The 26,433-nt window shown below is 37.9% G+C and overlaps 1 protein-coding gene across 3 annotated transcripts; it reads right to left on the bottom strand.

The window, feature by feature from the left end:
- Nucleotides 1-559: 559 nt before the first annotated feature.
- Nucleotides 560-25,790, bottom strand: Elk (transcription factor Elk). Of its 3 annotated transcripts, none has more exons than XM_011683820.2 (4): nucleotides 25,423-25,790; nucleotides 14,333-14,586; nucleotides 7,929-8,000; nucleotides 560-4,533 (listed from the first exon to the last, which is right to left on the bottom strand). In XM_011683820.2, the coding sequence occupies exons 2-4, from the start codon at nucleotides 14,463-14,465 to the stop codon at nucleotides 3,374-3,376; spliced, it is 1,365 nt and encodes a 454-aa protein (XP_011682122.1). In that variant the 5' UTR covers nucleotides 14,466-14,586; nucleotides 25,423-25,790; the 3' UTR covers nucleotides 560-3,373.
- Nucleotides 25,791-26,433: the final 643 nt, after the last annotated feature.

Below are 26,433 nucleotides of genomic sequence, written 5' to 3'. Positions count from 1 at the left end.
GTTATTATCAATATTATTATTATTATTATTAGTAGTAGTAGTAGTAATATTTGTACACTGTATTATTGCTTGTTATTTTGTTATCAATATCCTCTAACCCTGCCTTTTCAAGTTTGTCTCTCTCACACCAAATAATCTTTCTCTCTTTCTCTCTAGTTTGTTGGTTCTCTGGCCGACTTTTCACCACCTTTATCTCTCCCCATTTCTCTTTTTTAATTCTGTCTATATTATCTGCATTAATGAGTATTCGTATTTTGCGCCCCTATACCGCCTCTCGCATTGCATTGTTTCTGTATTACTCTTTTCCCCTCCCTGGACCTAAAATATATATCTCTCTCTCTCTCTCTCTCTCTTGCTCCTTTTCAACTTCTCGACTCCCCCCCCCCCCCGAAAAAGCACCTCTCCCCCCCCCCTCTCTCTCTCTCTCTCTCTCTCCACCTCTCTCTCTCTCTCTCTCTCTCTCTTAAGCGAATACAAGACTTCCTTTAAAATGATCGTGTCAAACGTGTCACGATCTTCGACAAAAAACAGATTAATCAAACTTGGTATAGGCATCATGTATGAAGTGCAATACGTTTTAAAATTTTATTTTAAATTATAACCAGACATGACCAGAATGGTTTAATTCAGTTCAACTGCTTTAAACACAAACATTAACTTACACTATAAAACTAACAGCTGACCGAGTACGAGATAATCAACATTATGGTCTAGTCTGTCAATTTCATTATTATTATCCATGATTTTAACGACAAACGACAGACATGAATAACCACAGAAATTAAACTGTTCCTTACATCGTCAATATATTACAGTGTTTCATGACCCGCATGAAATTTAGAATGTTCTTCAGGAAATGATCAAAGTTTAGTATTTAAAAACAAACATATCTTTTCGATCGAGGATTACCATGTTAGCAGCAAAGAAAACTATTACAGTGCAGCAACTGTGAAAACGGGAAAACTTGTTGTATTGCAAAAAAATTGCCACAGGTCTTCCGGGTCCAGTTCGAAACCATACTGTATAAGACATGATTATAATATGTAGATTTTTTTTCTTAATGACCCAAATCCTTCTCTATTGCTATTTCTGCAGCATAATATAATATTCGATGACTGTGAAATATATTATAAAAGTTAAATTGAAGTATTAACGGTACCAATTCATTTTCCCCTCCATGTTCTATCAATATCGCTTGAAATTATGATAACGCCATAAAAGACCGGAAAGCTACACCCCTTTATTCACTTTCGATTAATAATTTAACAGACAAAAGGCTTACAAAAGAGACCACATTTATCAATGTTAGGGTCTCTCTATATTCAACTAGACTCATCCTACCAAACACCTCCGTCACACCACCAAACCGACACCCAATCGACTGCAAACCAGCCGAATCTTATAGTCATTCGAGGTTAAGATAATTATATAGGTCTGGTGTCCGTCTGCTATCAGTCTCATCGGTATGACTATAGTATAACGTGGGTTCAATTATTTCGTTTGTGATTGACCTCACATGATAGCTAATTGCAATTAATTTAATTTACACCAAACGACAGATATAACCCCTTGCTTACCTCAACCTCTTCCTGTCGTTGAGGCAGCACTATTCTTATTTTGATCACCCTTTTCTTTAAAACTTTCACCGCTGTCGGGGACATCGAAAAATAGCCTGAAGTCAATCTCCGGTCACGGGTATAGGGAGGCGGAAACAATTATTTAAGTGATTAATTAAGATGTGATTGTTTGTAAGTTATCTTGTGAAAGGGGCACAAGTTAGTCTGACCATTCATGGAGATGATGGTGACATTTTTAGACCGATTCAAGGAGTTTCGGGGGCCCTTTGCGGAAGTGGCTCTTTAAGTCTTCATTCTGCCGGACGCTATACAATGTCATGCAGGCACATAGGGGTAATGGCCGTGCAGTCAATTCATTGCATACTCTTTGATGAACCTTTATGTTTCATATTAGGTAATAAATCCTTCTGTACTGTAAAAAGTAATTCTCGAGCCCATTCTTTACGTCATTCTGCTCAACAAAACTTTATGACAGCTCATTTTTTAACTTTTAAAAAGGGCATGGCTGGTTGAAAAAATGAGAATTTCAATGACGTTTATGAATAATATAGCTGTCAGAATCATTTTGCTGATACTGTTGTCAATTCTTTTGTTCTTTACAGGATCTAACAGTGACGGACTCCACCCGAAAGCAGCTGATTCCGAACACCTCATCACCAGCATGTACGGGCTACTGCCGGGGACCACTCCTATCAATTTACGGCTCAACAAGGATTTAGTGTATCATACAATCACCTTGTACTCGTTGAGTTGTTTAAAGCTTGTTGTAATTTTGTAATAATGATGCAAAATCGGAAACATCCTGCCTGTCTCGCGGGAAAAGATTCCACGATTGAGCTATTAAACATGGCGATGTCGTCATCACAAACATAAGTCATACCATTTAAACTTTAAACTCTTGAACTAACTACATACATTTTTGACAATTTTTTTACTTTCCTGAAATCGGTTATTCACGCAGCAACTGTGTTTCATAAAAGCATTTAGATTTTCAATAGTCTGATCTACATGAACATGTCAATTCTCAAAATCGATTCATTTAAATATCATGGGGAAAATAAGTATTTACACATTATGAAAAAACATATAATATAGTGGAGTATGTATGTGAAGCAAAATAAATTAAATCATCCAGACTGTACAATGTATACAAAATAATAATAATTCACAAAAACAAAACAGAAATATTTGGTCCATTGTATAATATCTGCATGGCGCAAGGAGTTGTTCTAGTTTGAGCATTAGAGAAGTGCTTTTTCACAATGTATAGCCATTTCAAACGTAAAAGCAAGAAAAATAAATCACTCTTTTTTATATAAAAATAGAAACATAGCAGTTGAATATTTACTCTAAGTGTCCTTTTGCTTTAAGAAATAAGGCACAGCCTTACTTAAAAAGATATTATCCAGTATCGCTGCATTACAGTCTGGTTCTTGATTGATGCAACAAGGAATGACACAAGGCAAGTATTTTGTGAGCTGTACAGACCGACCCGCCATTTCGTATAGGAACATAAAAACAGGATGCAAAGAGAGTTCGTGCCGATGTGCAGCTGTGATGTTCTATGAAACCTTTTTGGTTCCCTGGCTACTCCTACAAGGTGCAACTTTTCCTCCGCGACATTTACAATCCTTGGAAAGATACATTTTCTTCTCTTGTGACCTTACAATGCATAAACTATACAGGGTTACGAGCAGGACCAAATGTATTCTTGAAACCAAGTTCAACTGTTCCCGAAATGGCGGGCCAATGAATGGTTCTACTATGCAGTCATTGTTATTAGCATATTCTTTTTGTTATGACACGAAGATTGGTTTCGTTGATGCTGGTGACAAGAGAACAGTCGGTGTGACCGGGACACCATTTACCGTCAGAGGAGAACTCAATCCATTGCTGACCAGTGTGGGAAACTGAAAGGAGGAATTGCTATTAAGCGAAGGGCTAAGCGTAAGTGGACTTAGGGTACTCCAGAAGTGGATGGGCACGAGTGGTGTGCCATTTTGACCAAGGAGAGGACTAGCGACCATGATGGGTGTGCCGGGGAGTGGTGAGTGGCCGTAAGCAGCGGATAAGGCACCCGCGTGCAAGTATGACGGACTGCTTCCAGGTTTCCCCAGTGATGACGTCGATGACTCAGAACCCTTGATAGTTGATGGAACTGAAAGCTGTAGGGGCTTTGGTTTGTTGCCCAAGCTTGAACCAGTGACCAATGGGGACTTTGCTCTTAGATGACCAGTGCGTCCGTCGCTACTGGCAGTTGTGTACGTGCTGCACGGAATCGGCCGACCACCAGTGCTGACCAACTTGGTTTCGCCATTTAACCTGGCTTCTGTGATGTAGACCTCCTGAACATTCACTGTCACGGGTGGTCTTGAGAACATCTCATCGCCTTCTCTGCGTAAGGACGTCGTCCACTGGAATTTCTCACGATCTACTTGCTTCGCTAGCATCCTGAGCTCCGCCGAAGATGGGCGTGGTGACCTAGGTACTGGACTTGGAGTGTGGAGTAATCTTTGCGGACTCTTAACTGGTGTGGCTCTTCCTTTGTCTTTCTCATCGCTGGTGCTGACATTGGGGCTATTGCTTCTGCTGACGCTGGGATAGCTGCGAGGGCGCTGGCTCGTAGCTGGTACATCCATGCTCTCCATCTTCACCCGGAATGGAATCTTGTTCTCCGTCTTGACGATCTCGGGGAATGAGACGAACTTGTAGACAAATTTCTGCCCCATAACTTTCTTGATGATATTCTTGTCGTAGTAGTATCGGAGGGCACGACTAAGCTTGTCGTAGTTCATGTTGGTCTTGTTTTTCCGTAGGCCCCACAGTCTAGCAACCTCTTCGGCGTTGAGGAGCTTGAACTCTCCCTCGTTTCCCGTCCAGGTGATCAGGTGCTGGCGGGCTTTGTCCATCAGCAGCTCCAGAAGAAATTGCCAGAGAGTGATGTTGGTCTCCAAACCTAAAGCAAAAATAAAGGAGATAAAGAACCATTTAAGAAATGAATATAAACCTCATAAATACTGGCAACGAAATCAATATACTTTGGTATGTTCAATTCGATGTCAACGAATAAAAAAAAACAAAAAAAAAAAAACAAGCGTATGGTGCATGTCGCTTTGATGATGAGGCTTTTTTTATGGTTAATAACCAACCACTTGAAGTTGTAAGGAATTTCAAGCCTTGGTTTGGTATAGTTATGTCAAGGAATCATTATAAACTTGGTCCTTCTAGTAGGACTTCAGGTTCTTCAGGTTCTTCATCTACATTAAGATCTCAGGACTCAAATATGAACAAATAATGATGGTAGGTTAATGAATGCACTTAACGAGAAAGACAAGATCCATCATTGTCAGATCGAGATTAGATCATAAATAACATTAAACTCACAGAATGAAAGATAGGGACTGGCAAGAAAACTTGACAAGAGGGAGTATAAGAAGGACAAATATTCCGTTCATCGCCTATCATAATCAAAGTTAAACACACATGCTGTATTGTTTCATTCTAATTCTAACTTCATTTTTTTTCTTCATGTAATTTGTTTGCGTCATTGAAATAATACCCTTCGCTATTCTTAAAGTGAAACCCTACTTACTTCCTTAATTTTAGTATCGAGAAACCATACAAGAGCATGTCATTATCTTCACTAATGAACATTTTCGAGACATATAATGAGTATGACAAGTTTAGAATTAACCCAAAAAATCTACTTCCTGGTTGACGTAACTCCTTGAAAAACAAATTTTTATAAAATCGTCCTTGAATGTCAGTTTGAAATCAACTGTTTTTGGTGGATCGGTAATCGATGGTTTGAATAACCTTAGTCGATCCCTGAACATGATGAAATTATGCAATACGTGACCTTCCTTTAAAAAAGAAGCTCGAATACATATTTTGAACTAGGCCTCCTATTTCTCATCGCAAGATATGAGGAGGTATGTAATTAAAGTATAGAGGATCTGTAATTTTCATGTTTCGTAATCCGTAAGGATTGAGGATGTATACCCAGAACACTTTAATAAACCTGACTATCATTAACACTGCACGCTCAATAACGTTAATAATCTTATTAAGATGGATAGTTCCGAGTGGTAGAGATCTCCAGACCTGTTTGAGTCTATTCATTACACGAAATTGTGGGTTGTTTAGAGCTTTATGGCTTAATGACTGTGGCTGGTTTGTTATTCACTTTGGCTCGAGAAATAATGCGTATCGCTCTCTTGAATAAGCAACTGAAGACTTTGCGTGAAATTTGAATGAAACTGTGGTGGATGTTTTAGCTTCGTATTTCAAAGTGTCTTTGTTATTCGTCATTAGAAGGACGCGAACAAGACGGAAGGAAGAGAGAGGAGCATTGAGGCGCAATGGACTCTAGCGTTTCCCTGCTGTACATAGATGGAGGAACCCTAGACGTTTAAACCAGTCTCTTGAATCTAATTCTGAAACCATACAGGTCTGAGAGAGAATGAAGAAAGAAAAAAAAAGATACACAACAAGTTGATGACGCAAGTCACAGCGTGCGTAGATGTCTTTATAAATATGGTAGCTTACTCCCACGCACTGAGAATGGTGAGCGTCTGGGTACCAAGTTTGAACCTTAGCAACAGTTTTCAGGACAAGATGCGGTAGTAGGTAGTATTTCATTGTACACTATTCAACAAACCCAGAAAACACATGAACTCGCAAGCTGATAAAAAAAACATCTTTCGGAAGTCCATCTATTTTCGTACTATATTTAGAAGGATCATAAAATTAATATAGATTTGAAGAGATTACGATAGGCGCTATTTTAATGGCAGACATCAGCGTGCAGACGCAAATGGTAGTTACGATTCATATTTAATTATCATAAAATCCCTCAATATTTCAATTGGTATATTTCAGACAAAATGGAAATTAATATTCAACTCTCGGGCTTGGTTCGGTCTTTCTCTCGGTTGAGTTTTCTAACATAATCGAAATTACGGTTTAGTGGTATGTTGATGAAATAAAATGTCTGTAAAAATGTGTGATGTATTAATTTCATTATCGATCATCATCACAAGATGAACATCAAATCCCCATGTGTATACACAAATATTTGAAACTGCACTTCGATCACGTGGCGAAATATGGTAAGACTAATAAACGTTTCTGTTCACCCCTTCCAGATGTATAAGCTGCAGGGATTATCAAAAGTTTTCCGCTCAAATTTTAGCCTGAATAATGGTAAATCCCATATTAAAAAATCAAGATTGTTCTTTCAACAATAATACTCCTGTTTATCTAGTCTACGACAGAGATCAACTAGATTACTTTCACTGCCTCACGGTCATGGTTTTGAATCGGAATTTAACAAGGATACGAGCTATAGTTTTCACTAACAGAGAAAATACCACACAGGAAAGCTTTGTTGCTTTTATACATGATACCAATAAAACACTAAGTTCAAGTGGGAAATCTTCTTGATTTCCTGTCCCGAGTAGAAAATATTCCTCGAGCATTGTCCATGGATACAATGGACTGTATTAAAATGAAGTTTCGATATGCCATGAACTTTCAAATGCATTGGTATCTATACTTGGAGTAATCATACCAATTTAACTTTATAAACGCTCAGGATCAAAATTGGACCCTACATGGGGAATTTATGTTTATCTTTACTGCAGAATAGGGAATACGTGGGACTGAGAGACAATCCTAAACCGTGCTTTTCCTCAAGAATACACGTGTTATCGCAGGGAACGATCGGGACAGATAGTCACTTGCGTCAAAGATACAAATCCTGTGCTTTTCCTCTACGTCACCAGTTTCCAGCGAAAGAAAAAGTTATCCCTTTTGAATCCTTTCGTCTCAACTTAGTCCGATCCTCCATTAATATTCCTAAATAGCTCGTTGTGTAAACCATTGAGGGATTCGATGGTATGTAATTGATCGTACATGTACAGGCCTACAGTTATTGTTTAAAATGTGTTAGCTGAATACTGACGGTAATCGTGAGTGACGTGAATTATTTTGATGGTGAAAATCATTACCGGGTATATAGGCTTCTGTATAATGGAGACTGCATTACACTAAATGAAGCAATCATAAGAATTCAATTACAACCTTAAAGAAAGAGGATACTAACTGCTAAACATACAAGTAGGAGTAATGAAGAGTGTGAAAGAGATGGGAAGAGGCATGTTATAAAGAAAAGCGAGAATAAGAAGAGGGGGACATGAAGGAGGTGGATGAGAGGAGAGGGTCTATATAAGTCATACTGTGTGGAAGAGAATCAAAGATAACTATGATGGTAGGGGGATTCAAATGGCGATAACGCAAAGGGCCTAGTAACAAATAAAAAACAAAACTGTAATGCGGAATGAATCTCACCTTTCGGTTTGATGTGCTGCATCTGAATGTTCGGTTTCACGTCTGAATGAGAGATATCCATGCTGGTAGCTTCTGAAAAGACAAAAGAAGATATAATGATATAACAAAATCGTAATGACTTTACGAGCAACTGTTTTTTCAAATCCAAAAATGATGAACACAGGTAATTTCTCTTCAACCTCCCCACAGACGTGACGGGAAAGAGTTGCGCGTTACGTAACAGTATACGACTAATTCCTTTCATCCCAATTTCAACCCCCTCCCCCTCTCAACCCATTCTGTGTATCACTATCACACCTATCCTGACCTTCCTCCACTAATTAATGTAAATCTAAGACAGAACGAGATGATGAATCTTCGAAAAGGAATAGCAAGAAGTACCACGAGACTTACTATACTACCAAGAATATTCTGATGACGAAAATTTTACCTCGATTTTAATAACTTGCGAGAAATAAACCGGTTAACACAACCAACGAGAGTCAGAAGCAAGAATGAACGATACAAGGCAAAACTAAGAAGAACGTTTCGTCTTTCTGGGTTGAAATCAGGATTTGAGAGTTGGTTTTACTTGTTTCTGCTTTCATGACAACCTTCTTTTCTTTACCTTACCGCCGTCATAAGGTTTCGAACAGAGAAATGAGAACGCGCGGGAGTGGCGGGGGCGGGAGCAACCACGACAACTTACTTCTCTATAACTTTGATTACTCAAAGAATCATTATGCTGGCCTGGGAGTAGTGAATAAGCCTTTCAGCTTCGTCAAAATGGTTATGCTCTGCCCGTTTTACCGCATAGCTGACTAATGAAAAGATTCTCAATTCCACGTTCCTGGTAATTTTAGGCGAGTGAAAGTCAGAAGGTCGCTTCATACGTATTTATTATGGATGCAGCGCCCTTCTGAAGCTAAACTCATTGGCTATCGGGAGCAAACAGGGACATCTTATTCACGATCAAAATGCTGATATTGTGCGAGAAAGTAGCTTATACCGTCAAATAAAGTCTAGGTATTATGTATAATTATAATGATGGTAATTCTTTATACTTGCTGTTTGTTCACCTCAAACAACTTACAGCATTCAACTGATATCTACTTGAGCATTTTGAGAAACTTGCATTGGCATTCTTCCCTTATAATTATAGAGTCATCATTATCGTAATAATATAATTATGTAGAAGCAAAATAATTTGCACATTGTGAAAATAGAGAGAGAAAGAAAGACGGGGCGAGTATGTGTGTATGTGTGAGGGCGTAACAGCTTTATGTAACACATGTACATTTCGGTTCAAACAAAATAATTATTTCTGTTTAAACAAATTATTTGCAAACGCATTTTTGTGTTATAAGTATATCTTTGTCATTACGTTACCCTTCAAAGTTAAAGAGTCAATAGTCAATATGATAGCGTACAATAAGAAGTCTGCACAGCCTAAAGGTATACCAGACGAAAATGTAATTCAATATTTTTCCTTTTTTTTTCTGTATAGGTGTATCCCATAATTTTGGCAATGAAGATCAGACATCAAACCTATGCTGACTTCCAAGTACAGATGAACCTTTACAAAAATACAGAGTGCATGTAGATTTACATTGAATAAATTGTCGGACTTAACCTTCCCGCGTAATCACTGGCTCGGTGCCCAGCATTTGCGACCATGTCGTCTCTAAATTATTATGAGGCGAGAGACTTGTAACTGTTGGTTCACCTTTATGACGTCAAATTGGATACGAGCATCTATATCAAGGTGATATTTTTAACCGCGCCTAGTCATGTATTCCCACAGCTCTGTTACTTATTATACCCCCTCCTCCCCATCATCATTGCCCGGTTGTATCCCTCAGGGTCCCCCTTTCGCACGTGTCTGTTGCTAACCCCGGGATTAAAATGAATTCTTGATATCTAATGATCTTAGTTCGTCTACAAGTGATCCGAACGTCTGTCCTCTTCCTTTCATTTTCTTCCATCCCTCCTCCTTTACTCCTATACTTATTCCCTTCCCCTCTCTATCTCTTATTTCTTCCTCAATCATTCTTGACGATTCTTCCTCTCGACTCTGCCTCAAACTGAAATAAGACTTTAACATCTTCTTACGATATAAGAGTTAGAAGGGAGTTAACTCATAACTATTCTGACGTTTGTCCCAAAGTAACGCGCCGTATCAGTCTTTCTTAAAAATTCATACCCATCATTTTGTTGAACATAATTCACATTCATTAACCTTAGCCCATACACATATCCATCTTCTTGAAAAAGAGAAACGAAGACCGTCCGCGGTAAGTACCAAAAATATCCTGCATTACGTGTAACCATGCAGGATGTCATTTCCCCCGCCTGATTATTGCCCTAAGGAAGGAGGTCTTTCCGTTTTACCTTCATATGCGAACACCTGTATTTTCAACCTGGTCTAAAATTGGCACTCGAAGATGGCTTGTCACGAGCCGATTTCTTGTCGAGTCAGTGCACGTCTTAATATCCTTCCGTATACTAAGCTCCATGAAACCATCCATCTATCAAATTCAGCTTTCATTTATTGAAAAAGATGATGAGCTTTAATTTTGCTACGCATAAGTGGCAAAGACGTATACTCAGCTTGTGAATGAGCACCAAAATAAATTTTTAAATCGTTAGGAAGATAATATAGATGAGATTTAAGCGTGGATGCGAGTCTAAATTTGCACTCGTGATCCGCAACGGGAACTTCCGTCCAATAAGAACACAGCTTTCGAGCCCCTCGTTTTATCACTATACCCAAACTCGCAAAGTTGGAGGGCAAAGACGGAAAGTGTCTTGTTCCACATACTGTGCTATCAATAACGATGACCTCCCCGTAAACTTTTCCAAAACACACACAACATACAGAGCTAAAATAATTCATATCCAAATAAAGTCTCCTTATTTTGCGCATGAGGCGTGGTCGCAGCGGAACCAGAATTAAAAACTAAATCCCGCTTTTCCTGTTGTCGGTGGCCGTAACTCTACACCTTAGCCTGCCTTCTCAAACTCAATTTGGCATCGCTAGAAAGAAAAAAAATCATGTGGTGAAACATCAAATTAGATATCAAGTCAAAACAAATGGTTAAAAAAAAGGAGAAATAACCCCGATTGCACTTTCTTTCTCCCTCTCTCTTCCCATGCCTAAGATCATGAGACACGCGTCGTGGTATTTATATCCTTCCGCGATTAAAAGTGATTATAACTCATTCCTGACGATTAAGGGCATATTCCATGTTAATTGTGTTTTAATGCTTAATATCACTGTGACGAACTGCAGAAAGTGCATCGATGGTGGTATGCTATCTGGGCTTACTGTGAGAGGTGAGATACAGGTTCTCTTACTATTGATGGGTAAATCTATCGATTAAAATGAAAGGATGATAAAGAGAAACCGATAGAACCGTGTAAAATTGTTGCAGTCAAACAAGCAGAGGATCAGAAAGAAAATAGAAAGCTTTTGGCGCCACCGTCTGGAACATTACTGTGGAACAAAATCACGCTGTTATTACGATAGCATCCTGTTTTGATTTAGTGTGGTGTGTACATGCAAACTCATTTGATGTGGCCCTTCGTGCTCTTTGTCTGTATTTATCAAATATAGCTAATTACTTTGATAGGGGACTTTTTAATGCGAGCTCTCAAATTTGTGCCGATCATAATTATCACCACCTCACACGCGCGCACACACACACGCACACACACAGAGACACATCTCTCCTCCCTAACTTTTCGTGGACAGACATTAAGTAGCCCGCGATTCATTTCGTCATTAGGGTTAGGTGATTGGGTTTAGTTGGGTTTAGGTGAGGTTTATGGTTAGGTCTCGTGTTAGTTCTAGGGTCGAAGTACAGGTTATATTGAGGTTTAGGGTCAGGTTATGTCGAGTGTTGAACTAGGGATTCGGTTAGCGTACAAGAAATTGACAATGAAGCAATAATCGCCGGACCATTGTCATGATCATTGTGTCGTAGAAAAAATGTTTGGCAGATACTGGATAGCCCTCAACCAGTACCAATTATGGCAATAATTCTACATTCTTTAATATAAACTACCATTTCTAGGTTACTTTCGACACTTACACAACATCGTAAACTTAAAATTTTCATGAAGAAGTGAGTGCTCATAATTATTTAAGAACATGCCCTTATGTCTGAATAAAGGGAATTTCCCGAAAAACGTCGTAGAAAAACGCCTGATATCCCATTTCCGTCTTCCTCTATCATTTTAATGGCACATTTGTTATTATTTCTGCTTGCTCATATCACAGCATTTTATTGGTAACTAAGAAAAGTTGATATTAATACTGACCAGAGTTTCACTACGAGATTGTGATTTATGAAAAAAGAAGAAAAAAAAAATACGGATGCGCATATATATTATATAGCGCCTTAACAATTTTGTTGATATCCTGATTGGAAAAGAGAAGACGACGTCCGGTTTCTTTCTGAATGACCTAATTCCGGTTCATTTTAAACACAATATAAATAAGAGATCCGCAAAATGGTTACTCGATTCAAGCGTGCAGCTAATTAAGTTATTAAGAATGGGGTCCATTTTCAAGTTTTTTTTTTTTTAAACTAATCCTATCGAGTTGTTTTCTTCCTGCATCTTTTCTCTCTCTCTTTTTCTCTTTACATTTGTCACTGCTCTTTTTGGTCTTGAATTTGCTGCCACAGTTCGTTTTCCATTTTTCGTCCATAATCTACTTCACTCATAACTGTTTCATGCCTTTTTTTTCCAAAATACAAATGCGCTTTGTGCCCTTACAAACGCAGTATCAACTTTGTTTAGCTGATAAAAGAAGAGGAGGGGAAAGTGAGTCAAGCCGGCCAAGCTTTGTGGTTGTATTTTGAAAGAGACAACCGATGAGCCAATGTGATAATTCTTCTATAAATATATATCAAGAATATTGACGTTGGTATGACGCAGTTGAGAAGGTTCATTGAACGAACACCCCACAAAAGCAGTTCGTCTTAAACTGATGCTGGAATACACGCAATGCACACCCCTTGTTTGTTTTACGGAACAAAGATGCACCTGTTTGTTCTTACCGTAAGCAAAAACACGTCCTTCAAAGAAAAAGTGTTCAATCCCCGTTCAATCTTTACATGGAAACATAAATGATAACGATTCTGTACATCGGATGTGAACTTTTCCCCTAGATTTTAAATGCGTTTATACTAATTAATGTGTAAGTAATTAAGAATAGTAAGCAAGATGAGTCGCTATGCTGGTCGTACGTTTTGACCGTTGTGATTCTGAAAAGTTTCATCGCAAACGGTCCGGATATTGACACACTCGTCATCTAAGAAAGAAAAATCATAATGATGATCCTCTATAAGTAGGCATGCGCTCACATTTTCATCAGAGGAACTTCCAATCTTCGGATTGTCTCGGTTTTAGAATTATCTTAATGGTTCTGTCTACAGGTATATTCTAGTTAAGTGGAAAAACCGCATCCCTATTGTGGTGTATCGCAACCAACACGGATTTCATTCAAATATACATCGTTATAAATATCGTTATGTCAATATACTTTACCAACATGCCATGCCATAGAATATCATGAACAACTTTCATTTCATTTTCGCACTTTTCAATTTTAATGCTAAATCACTTTATAGTACATCATAGTCACATGACAATGTGTTTTAGTTCATCAAACTTAATTACATATCCAAAGTTTCTCTTTAATATATTTATATTGTTATTGGACGCGGAAGTGTATAATAGCTTCGGAAAGTAGAGATAGATTTCCCTTCGAATTCCCTCCAACATTGTGAGAAATAAGGTCTCTTAGTTTCCGTGTTTGGAGTTTAAAAAGGGGCATTACAATATGCTGCTATAGAAAAAAAATCCATTACGTCATTTAAATTGTGTTTGATTATGTTGGCATCTGTAGTGCTCAACAGCAGTCGGAAAATATCCAACTATGCATGGTTATAATAGGCATAAGTTAATTTTTGTGATGAGGATGAGGATGAGGGTGCAAGGGTTACGAAATGGAATGTCCCATACACCTTCTTCCATTAAAACCATAATTGTGAGTTGACTAGCCTTTGACATCATTTCTCAAGTACAATGCACTGAACAAGCAATGGACATTTTTTTTGTAATGACCTTGATTACCTTGATTATTTCAAATAAAACTTCATCAAACGGAAGGACAACATAATTTCCTTAAAACCCGTAAATATATCATTTATTACCTGGGGGGATGAGAAGTGGGTGGAAGACAGAAAATATGGTCCCTATGTGTCATTGTATTACATATGTTACTGTAATTCATCATTCTGAAGCTGATATCCTTCCTATTTTCATCAAAACTCCTGCGGCGGTGATACAGTGAAATGATATTTTTTTAAGCGGCCGCCCTTTCCCCTCCCTCAAAGAAAGGTCCCTCAACTCACCTATGTTGTGTGCAGCGATGGCCGTCTCATACGAGGTCGATGACGCGATCGAAGAAGTCTGAATAGTACCGGGCTCGAGCTTAATCAGGGGTGGCAGCGGCGGTGTTCTCGACGATGCTTGCGCTTCCGACATTGTGATGATTCTGTGACCACTAGTTGCCTGTTAGTCAAGTTGTCTGCTTTGTTCAAGTACGTCACGCTCTCTGAAATGAAGAGTTGTTTTCACTCGCGCAAAACAGCTATCAAGTTCTGTTCTAAGAGAGAGGAAATAAGAAAGAGGAGAAAAACAACAAACAGTGAAACCAATGATGTCGGGCGGAATAAACTCTTTAACTTCAAGACATACAGTCTATTTATATGTTCCTATCAGATAACATTTCCTCATTAAGAGATTGTAGAAAATCATACATTTTCCCCATCAAAAAACCACTTGAACATTTTAAAATGTAGCCGGAAGGAGCTTCGATTACAGTCATGTTTGGCTACATGGGATATGCATTTGTTGTTTTTCACAGAAGGTTACAAAAACCTATTTTCCAGGGTTTTGAAACCAACTGATTTCCTAATTAATTCACAAACTTCAGGAAAGTGAAAGTTGGCAAGAGTTACTTTACAGAAATAAAATACAAAAACGTGGTTATAACGGAGGGTACTAGTACAAGACGAGATTAATAAACTGTTTACTGGTTATAATATTTTCATCGATAAATCATATCGAGTCTATAGAATGCCCCTCATCAGTAGTGGATGGGAGGGTGAACAACCAGTTCATGACCGTTTCAAAACCAGATCTTGCATACCTTTAATTCCCAAAACAAACAAAAAATGTGGTGCTCATTTTGTATTTAATTCTGTTACACTTTCCTTATTTTTAATTTGTATTGCTTGTGAGCAAGTTTTCAATTTGTTGTTGTTTTGTTTTAAACAGAATCCCGGGTCCTTCCCTGACCACAATAATTTATGATAAATCCGAAAAGTATGCAAACTCGAAATAATGTGTGGTATATATTATATAATAAGACACGTGGTATTATCCGTGTATACACGGTCACCCAATGAGACATTCATGGGGTCTGGGTGGAAAACTGACTGCGAACAAGAGAGCACACTTGGGGCTCTCGGGAGTGGTTGAAAGTGTTGTCGATATCTTCACGTCTCATCCTTGTCATGATAATATACCTCAGACACTTTCGACGATTATACCATGATGGCCATGGAAGGTATAGAGATGTCGGGCGAAGGAGTGTAATAGAAAAAATAGAGACATGTGGATACAACGAGAGGGGGATAGTAAGGTGGATGCGCATGATTGTGTGCGTGTGCGTATGTGTGTGTGGGTGTGTATGAGAGAGACAGAATGATATATTATGGGGGTCCGGAGAGCGAGAGAAATGAAGGTATATGATGTGTAGGATCTAAATTGTGACAAAAATTATATTATGTCCTGAAGACTCCTGATTATACATTTCTGCCTATAAATATAGAGCACGTAATTGATGTCTACCTTTCATCCGTGCTGTTTATTAACCCAGGTTACTTACCTATATAACAATTCCTGTGTATATTATTGCGGGTAAAATTATACCCTGTAGGCAGTTAGCTTACTCCGCTCTATCATATCTATATTCTATAATGGGTTCGTGCAATTATGAATATACGCCGTATAATAGCTACCAGCAGAGTTCTGAGGTTACTGTCATGTGACTAAGCAACCGATTAGTCACTGCTTTCAGCTCGTATATACAGGAACCGAAAAAACGGCACATGATATCCGTCATGTCGCTTCACTTTCACAGAAATCATATACGTGTGTACCAGTAAAAGGAAACCTCAGCATTATGAACTAGTAAAATCAGTGGCTAAGTTATATATTTGTATTCGTATAAGTTTTTCAATCACATACCATCATTACCAGTCATTTCAACAGTATCATTGCTTAAGGTACTATTTGTTTAGTGTTAGTGTAGTGGTAGTAGTAGCAAAGCATTAATAGCAATAGTAGTATTAGTATTAGTTGTTGTAGTATTAGTATTAGCAGTAGTAATAGTAGTAGCAGTAGTAATAGTAGTAGCATTAGTACCGTAGTAACACCGGTAGTACTAGTTAAAGTAGTAGTAGTACTAGTAGTAGTTGTAGTACATGTAGTAGTAGCAGTAGTACATGTAGTAGTGTAATGGTAGTAGTAGTAGTAGTAGTAGTAGTAGTAGTAGTAGTAGAAGTAGTGAAGCAGCAACCCAAATGCACCAGAATTCTAGTGAGATAATATAGCTAATAAATTAGCTTTCGTACATAACAGAAGTAAAAAAAAAAAAAAAAAAAAAAATTGAGGTGAAATATGAACATTAGACTATACACGCAGGCCTTTAATAAAGTTTGGAGCAATTATATTGCATCGTGTAAAATAAAATTGATGCAACTAAAGAGAATGCTAGCCAATAATTTACATAATAATCCGAGCAGCTATAAAATCATTTGATGAAGGAAGCTACTAGCTTTCGTGGCGTCACCTTGCTCAGCTAATTTCAACGAATTAATAACAAACAGTACAAAGGCTAAAAAATGAAGGTTTTTAAGATCGTCATTAGAAATATCGAGCTACAGTTCAGGGTATGGTCGCAGTGCAGAATATTGTAAAATGGAATCAGATTTCCGCCGAAATTAACGAATTAGCGGTGTGGCCAGCTAATATGATAGCGTAGTCAATGCTAACAGATTTGGATAATATTGGAAGGATTTTGTGGCAATACACATGATAATTATTAACATTTATTTTATGTTTTCGGAGGTTTGGGTGAACACAGTATTGCTAACATTTTTCAAAGAGTAATGATGGCATACGAGAATCTTCAATTTAGCAAATGATATTGGCACATATTATATGGAGGATAATATCTTCGACACATTCTAGTATGACATGGTGTACTATCAAATAGAACATTACATCTTTAATTTTTTGTTAATGTATTTTTATCATTATTGAACTTTGAGAGTTCTTTTGGGAAGTAGTAAACTTTCGAACTTCACAATGACATAGAGCTGACTGTAAGTCCCAACATGATATGTATATCATCATTACCAAGGGGTATCATAAAAACAAAAATTTGTGATAGTCCCCGTGCACAAACGTTGTTAAGTGGGAGAGGGAGAGGGTGAGGGTTTTCCGACTTCCATTGTGGGTCTATCGAGTCACGGACAGGGGAAGGGCGTGAGTGGGATTACGTGTAAGGGTGGAACTTAATCCCCCAGGGTGTATCATCTCCCCGCATTCGCAGGGCACTGCCCATGGACGTTAGGATTTAGGGGCACTCGAGAAGGCCTGCGTCTTTTCGCTACTAAATTGTGAAAAAAAGCCCCATGTACAAGGGCCATATTACGAGAGGCTTTCAATCAAATTGGGGTTCGAATCCCGTCCTGCACTCATTATGCCCTTTGCCAACACCATTTTTATTTAATCGTTTCTTAATTATTTCAGTTGGATTTTTTTTATAATGATTCGTGCACCTAATGCAAGTTCCAAACCGTGGGATACCTTTGAACAATTCCAACCTTGAAATCGAGAGAATTTATTTAATTGGGAACCACATTATGCGAAGCAGCAAAATATTATCGAGGAAAGGTGTGTGTAAAACTCTGTATAATATCGTAGTCATCCTCAATGCTTTCCCAATAATGAGTTGAGTCAATTTCGGGCTCATATCTTTGTCATCGTGAGCTGCAATTAATGCCTCGTGCCTATAAATAACCTCTCACCCTAACTTCAATGAGTACGGAAGGCCACTTGCATGCACGTGATCATATTTTCCAATTAAAAGGGGTGGGGGATAGTCACGATTCCCATCCGCTTGCCATAATCATGGGAACGCGCATCGGAACCGACGCACGTGAGGCGATTGACGGGCGACAAGTGATGTACGTACGTCAGCCCACCCCTTTTATCAACGTCTATTGAGCGGAGAAAAATAGAAGAAGGTTGATTTCGTCAATGAACTCATAAAAGAAAGAGGATGTGTACTCCTGCATGAGGAGAAAGCAAGACGGAAACAAACTTGAAAGGAGAGTAAGTCGCCACATTTCGCGAGCGGGGAGGAAATTCACGTCAGCGCAATGACATCATGATCTAAATCGTCTATTATCAATGATTATAGTTACCCTGGGATTAGAAAGAGACGTACGAGGGATAGACAGACATGCGCAGTTTGGACTATGGTGATATAGATTTCCTTCAATCCCAGTGGTAGTTATTGAGAAGACTCTGTAAAGAATATGTATCTCTATAGATTGGTCACTCTGCATGGAAGAAATGGTTACAAACCTCTATAGACATGAATGGATTGGGCGAATAAATAAATGAATATGGGATGAAAAGAATATTATGAGCTGTAGTGCAAGTAGCATTCCATGTACTAATAAAATTAATAATTTCAGAGCAGTGCTTTTAAAGGTGTTGAAGGTAGGTATAGGCCTCGTGGTAAACAAATCCAAACTGTCCGATTCACATGTTCAGGTACAACAAGAAAAAGAGAGGGGGAAAAAAGGGGGGGGGGGCTACATAAATTTAAAGGACTGTAAATGGTATTGTAAACCACATGCCTGGATAATTTAATGAAGCAGTGATTAAAATGGCTCGGGAAATAATGGGTGGGTATACATGTGTTGAGCACCTGGGTAAATACCAAACCAAACCAACCCTACATTGACCTCTATAGGTGGGACCGATAAGGAAACTCGACATGGATCCAGGGTTCAAGTTCAGTCATAATTATATTTGGAAACATAAAAATGAAATTGAACCTGGACGTGGTCATAAAAATCAAGCTGTGTTTCGCATCATAGTATACAATGTTTATTATTCCGCCATTTAGACTACAGCAAAACGTACGTAAACATATTGATTAAATAATTTTTTAAACATTTCCATCATGTATATTTTGCTATTCATTAATGCTACATGTTTTCTTTACTGTGTCTTCTGAGAAGCTATAATGAAAAGAATAATCTCTATAGTATACTGGGGGAAACAGGAGATAGAGGTAGAAATTTAAAGTAGAAAATATTCGGTATTTCAAATTAGTATATATAAGTCATATACATATCCGTTTAGTTCCAGACTAATTATTAATAAATGAGGTTGATTATGAAATAGTATCTGATGAATATAATAGATCCCCAGGTAAGCCCTTGGAAGCCTGTATTGTTCAGCCTATACCCAGTAAACATTTACATGACTAAATCATATGATTAAATCAGCCCTATACATTACAGTTTTTATATTGTAATACTGACGTTTAAACCAGACTCGGGTCTCTACTGAAAGGCAAGTGAAACATCTTCCTCACAAAGATCTTTAGTCATTCATTATCTCCATACAAAACATCTCTTGTGAAAATGTACTTGTGAGCCCATCGAAATTTGCATTTCGGTCTCCTTCTTGTGCCCTCTTTTTAGGGGGGGCACCACTTATGGGAATGGAATGTGCGTGCACTTTTATCCCTTGCCCCCCGCACAAAGGTTAGGTCAGCCCGTTGAGCTAGTGTCAACTGCAGCTTCGGGTTCGAGAGTTCGGCTCACTCGATATCTCCTCAGCAGTTTTCGGTGTCCAATTTCATGCCACTCGGGACAGCGAGAAGTGCAATATAAAGTTTGCAGACATAACCATTCATTTGAGTAAATGTTGCAAGGAAATTGTTATAAAATACGTCATCGAAGTTGAATCCGAGTAGCATATAGCCTATTTATGATTTAACTTGGTGTCAGTAGGTAAATAGGCCTTCAGCTTCAAAATTAATACACAACAGTCTTTGACCATGGTCCATGCTTTGATTGTCATTATTCAACAAATTGACATAATATACGGTATGTCCCTTTCCTGTATCACAATGTCATGGCAGTCGGATAATCATGTATTATTATTAAAAACTCATAGTATTCTAGTGACCAATATTCTAAGTAAATAATGAGTCTTTGAGATAAAGACAGGCATTATAACCTTGGATTTGATATAATTTTGTAGAGCATGTATTGCTTCCTGACTGCTGAGAATCCACTATCTCTATAGAATTGAAAATGCTTAATCTGCATAGCGTCATTTCGATCATAATGACGCACACAAATCTTGACACCATCTCTTTCTCGGCAATAAAGTCATTCCCGTCAATTATGATCTACATAAAGAAACACTTACGTGTACAGGTAATGTTTCTTGATATTATTTTCTCCTTCTCATTCATTTTAATTGTGAACCCATCGACAGCCTTCTCAAGCCGTTGCTGTCATAGCTGCTTATGACGTCATACCAGTCACCATTCGCTCACTAGGTTCGATTTGGCGTCCCCTATTAATTACACGGTACTTTGCGACGCAGCACGGAGTCGCAAACTTACCCCTACACGGCGTTAAGCCCTTGAGCTATTTTTAAGTCAGGTTATAAATTCCTTGTTTGGTTTTATTCTATTTTGAGGACGAGGAAGAAATGGTTTACCCGATTCGTTTCCATCGAGAAATTTCAAAATCACAACAACAACGATAAATCATTTAAGAACTGTTATTCTTACTGGAAGAGTTGTTATTATTTTGGACGTCACACGGGTAGCTTATAGTTATTTTGAGATTCATTTAAACCATAGAGATATATATATTAATTAGTAGTTTATAGTTCTATGATTTAAACACAATGAACACTACCAGAAACGCGTGTATATACCTAACGAGATGGCATTTTACTACTGACCTCTAATTGCGCAAGTTTAAATAAAATCATATTGTTCTGCCCTCGTTACTAGTAGAAGTGGTGTATCTAGGTAAAGGAGTAATGGTCAAGATTGTGTGGAGGTCCACGATTCCCGAGGAACATAACGAATTGGAGATTACATTATATTATTCATCGTTATGTTTGTTTCAAAGAGGGCTGATTTTTACCCTTTGTGTATCAGCCGATTTTTAAAAAAAATCGTATACATTACAACTAGTATATATTTATATGCTACATTTATCTGGCTGTTACTCGTGCAGAGTCAAGAATCATTATCCAGATCCCGCCTAAATCCGGAACTAAATTGACTCGACTTCTAGGTATCATCAATCATCATAATTCGTGTCATCATTTCATCTTGAAGTAAGATTTTTGTTTCGCATCATGCAACTCGGGTTACTGTCTGGAACTCAATTTCGAAACCACATTTCTCAATTCTCCCTTTGACCCGGATACGAAAGGCCCGGGGTACCACCTGCTGTGGGCCATGATGAACTCAGACAAAAAAAAAGTCAATACCGAATCATTAATTTTCAAGTTTATAATTAAACGTCGAGAGACATACAACTTAATCTCAAGTACCTAAGCAGAATATCTTGCACATATCGACTTCGCAATATATAGATAAGCCTTCAACCCATCACCTTGAAAAGGGAAACCATGATTCATGCTCATAGGCCGTATTTCACTGCGTCCCATTCGGTGTATCATAGTAACGAGACAAAATGCGTGTGTCTATTCGTTATAACTTTAATACTAACGAAGCTTTTTTTAAATATGTTAATTACCGTTAAAGTTTAATGATATACCTTCAATTAGGATAAGACTGTAAATTTGCTAAAACATCCCCGTCTCGTTCTATTATCATGTGGCGTATTTATATAGTCAGAACATAATTTTAAGTAAGTGAATTAAAGATAAAGTTGAGTTCTGGTCATGCGATTGCATTATGAAAGAAACGTTGTGGAATCGATCAGAAAAGGTGGATCATCTAGCATAATAGTATTGGTGTGTACTGCAAGGTTCTAGAATCATCAAAATGATAAGAAATTTGGCCCAGTCTTGGTAAAGTTACAAACACTGTACACAGAAAGATGTATATGGGTCTACACGAACATGTGGCATAAAAATCCGTCCCGATTTTTATGATGTTACATGCCATATTTAGAATATTAAGGCATTTGAAGAGCCATGCTTTTCAGGGAACATTTTTTATCTGATGTTCTTCCACACTTGCAAAACTGCAATGATAACGCCCACAAATTATTTTCACCTCTTCCCAGAACTCAACTTCCTCTTTAACACTGCCATGGAGGGTGGATGGGCATGATATTTGGCGCGGGATAATCCTGGACGATCAAACTATCTATACGGTTTACAACAACAACAAAATCAAGTACCAGAGGGTCTTTCTATATATACTGATGTCTATCCGGTTAAGAAGTGCTTACAAAGTTTACCCGGAAATAATGAGCGTCCATTGTTTGGAAATTCCTCACGAGCAGAATGAAATCTTATAGTCTTTAATAGAAATTAGTCCTATAGGCCTTCATGTCATGGTAATACATACACTAGAATACAATTTACACAGTATGTTTGCATTGTGTCATAGGCGGAAACTAGAAACGTTTTTATACAATGGCGTAAAACAGCTTGTTTGGTATTCATGGGAAATCTTGCTAGTCCCGGAACTAAAAATTCAATATCCATAGCGTTGCTCTATGGACCTTGATATAACAAATTAAATTGAATATACCCTATTCTCTATACACACACGCACTCACACACACACAACACTAATGGCATAGGCCTATATACCGTGTAATGTGAAACTGATACTTCATTCTATGTATACGTTTTCTTTAGAGTTTAATAATATTCACAAGTAAGTACCGTGGTACTACGTGCACTTTGGAACTGATAAAAGCTATAATATACAAGTGAATACATTAACATTGGGGATTTTTATCTGCAAACTACGAACTCCCCACGAATAAAATACGAATTAGACGAAAACAATTCAAGCTATACTCATGTAATAACTTGCATCTCCTTGGACTAACCAACGTTTTAAAGTAATTTAAAGGAAATCTTCATGATGTCTCCGTAATTAAGTCGGAGTTCCGACATGATTGTGTCTATATTATATTGGCAGTGGTGACATTATTTTGAAAACACTACCTTCAGTGGTGGAATAACCACAGAATGAGAACAGGTTCGCTCACAAAAACTTCCCTGATAAATCTCACACGTCTCAAACAGACATTGTTTCATTTTTATTTCCTCTCAATTGCACAATGATTGCGCCTTGCATGCATCGGTGTTGTATACAATACACGCAATGCATTGCCAATCCCCCGTTCATAACTGTATATCACCACCAATAGAAAACTAAAGACTTTTCCTCCGTCCAGAACCGAAACTCGTTCAGGGAAAATCACTGAATATAATGGGCATACGACGCGATTGTATATAAAAGAACCCAACTTGGATTTAGCATTATAAATCAAACAATCTTTTTTACCCCAAACGGAGCGTGAGTATAAAAGAATATGTCAATACAAACGGTGCACATTCCACAGGTTCCCTCGGCACCCCCCCCCCCCCTCCATTGTCTGTTGAATTGGTGTGACTCAGCATGGTAGTAACACGTACTTCAAGCGGTATGCCTGACTTCTTGTCAAAGAAACTCTGGACAATGTTGTATTAGGCTATGGTATATATTTAGTTAAAGACGAGTTAGTTAAGCCAATAAAATAACTATTAACGTAGCAGGATTGTCAGAGTATCATCATTATGAAAATGTACAGTAATTTAAAACAAGGGGCGAACTTTTCAATGTTGAAGCGAAATCTTTTCTGGTATAAATCTGTTCCTCATACTATTCAATATACTTGGTGCTGACGTTTAAATGGTTGCGAGACTAGATGAAAGCAATTAACATCCAGACATCATCCGCATTTAATGAATTTGGAAGAGAAAACTTAGCCCTTGCATGCACTCACGCTATACTGAAAATGATTAACAACATGACTGTAACGAGAAGATTCAGAAAACGAAACGAGTTATTGATCCAACATCATCTCATCATGAATATTTTTGTTGCAGTGCACGCATTCCATATTTGAGCCTCTCCGGAACCATACCAATTTAATTCTATTCACGACTTACAGAGAATATAAAGACAATATAATTTGACAATTATTCTTAACCAATATTGTTACGATGAAATATACCTACGATTTCCCAGGAATCTTTTATCGTAGCTCAAGAAAAGGATACGCGTTGCTAAAGAAATGTCTGGAGTACTATATCTAAAATTATTAAGGAGGGATGGGATCGAGAGGGGTTGAGGTGGCAAAATACCTCGAAAAGCGCCACAGAGCTGCAGAGGAACGTCTCGAATTTCAAGATCGAGAACTCACCATGCATCATCATTACATCCACCCACTCAGTCTGGTCTAGGTACTAAGGAGGCTGTACATCATTGTCAACGCTCTTGACCCAAATAAAAGGGTATAAAACAGTGGCTGCAAGTCCAATTTCGCACATGTTAAACATTTAAAAAAAATTAAGTAATAAATTTATAACAGATTGTGTCACTTCCTAATAATCATTTACCACAAAATCCATTACTAATATAGCCATCGGTTTACATTACCATGCACCTATATTATGAAACACAATGATTTGAAAACCAAAACTGATGAAGCTATATTAGCTTAAGACAGAATTGTCTTTATCTTAGGATTTTTTCAAGTTTAAGTTCAGAGAGCAATCCGGAGCGACCTAATAATCTTCAATAGGTACAAAGGTTATCAGCTCACCTTTGTTATTGGAGGATAAATATGATTAAGCCTGCAAATTATTAAGATGTGCATCCTAAACCTAAACCATCTGATTAAACCTCAAGTCCGAACCTAAATTATAGGCTCTTTAGCCATCATAACCAGATAATATAATTAACTTATCTCTATTGATTATTTTCCGTGTGTTCTGAGTTGTCTGAGCAAAATAAAATTTTGTATGCGTCGTAACATCAGTTGATAATGTGTGGAAGAACTCTCTCTCTCCCACTCCGTTTGAGAGAAAATAACAAACACCATTCGGGAAATATTCGCTTCGAAATAAAGATCGCTTTTGCCATTTGAATAACATAAACAATTAAACATCTACAAAATACTAATACTATTCTGTCAACACAACACAAAGTCCATGTAGACCATTTCAACATTAACAACATCGGGTTGGTGGTAATATAACAATAAACACATGATACACATCAATCATCCCGTCGATAACTTTTCCACACCATATTATCATTTATACCAACACCACCAACCTATATAGTCGTTTTATCCAGATCGGTTTCCGCATTTGCGATACCAGCAAAACTTTGATGCGCAGAATATGATTTCAATCAACTGGAACTCACCTTCGATGAACTGGAAGGGTGGATGTGGATGATAATTTAGATGATTTCCGTGTGATAGTTTTAATGTTTTCCAAATGATAGGTTTGATAGTCTGGTAATGCTCATGATAGTATAATGTATCCACGTCTTTTCTCGCAGCTGGTTTGTGAGTGAGTGAATGAATGAGTAAGCCTGCAAAAACGCAGTCACGATTAGTAGCCAGTGGTAAGTCAGTCGCGACAGAGCGTGTGTCGCGGATACGCTGAGCTGTGTGCGGTGTGTTTCTGTGTGCGATCGGATTGTGTGAGAAAAAACCGAACGTACACAGAACGCACAGCACTTCTTTCATTATCAGACCCAGATCCCAAAACAGTGAATGCACGGATTATAATTTAATGAATAACAAATAAAAATCAAGCTCTATCTTTGTTTAGGTTATTAGAATTGAAGTTCTTTTTACTAAATAAAGCTCGAATTACCCATTATGTCCTTTTCATAAATTACCCGAACGACTGATCGTTGTTTAAAAAAAAAACGTATAACGGCGTAGTAGACTATTCCGTTTTTACGAGAAACCGGAAGTACGTTCGGGGAAACACCCTATAAATAGAATGGCGTTCGTGCGTAGGTGATGACGTCAGCGTGGCATGAATATTATTATTCGTGTACAAAAAGCAGCGGCTATTTTGGCGATCTCTTTTATCTCCAAAATGTATACAAAGTGTGAGCTTTAATTTTCGTTTCCAATCCTGGATCCGCCACGAGTACTGTGTATACATCGATAAATAGTGAAACTTTTCATAGGTTGATAGACATGTATATTTTTGTATAAAATGTTCTAAAGTCAAGCGGACGTTACATACTGGGTCCACAGATGGATGGTCATCACTCATTAGTCAATGTCTTTAAAAAAAGATCTACAGAGTTACATTATCATTC

This window comes from Strongylocentrotus purpuratus, unplaced genomic scaffold (assembly GCF_000002235.5).
Source record: "Strongylocentrotus purpuratus isolate Spur 01 unplaced genomic scaffold, Spur_5.0 spur5_scaffold_6, whole genome shotgun sequence".
Classification (NCBI taxonomy): Eukaryota; Metazoa; Echinodermata; class Echinoidea; order Camarodonta; family Strongylocentrotidae; genus Strongylocentrotus; species Strongylocentrotus purpuratus.
The sequence above is the reverse complement of the archived record's forward strand: the minus strand, read 5'-3'. Positions and strand labels throughout refer to the sequence as shown.

Excerpts from the sequence above, each read along its gene's own strand:
- Elk (XM_011683820.2), bottom strand. The coding sequence starts at position 14,465 with ATGTCGGAAGCGCAAGCATCGTCGAGAACACCGCCGCTGCCACCCCTG. Across the intron at positions 8,001-14,332 it reads CATCGCTGCACACAACATAG|AAGCTACCAGCATGGATATC; the intron begins GTGAGTTGAGGG and ends TTGTCTTTTCAG. Across the intron at positions 4,534-7,928 it reads GCAGCACATCAAACCGAAAG|GTTTGGAGACCAACATCACT; the intron begins GTGAGATTCATT and ends TTTTTGCTTTAG.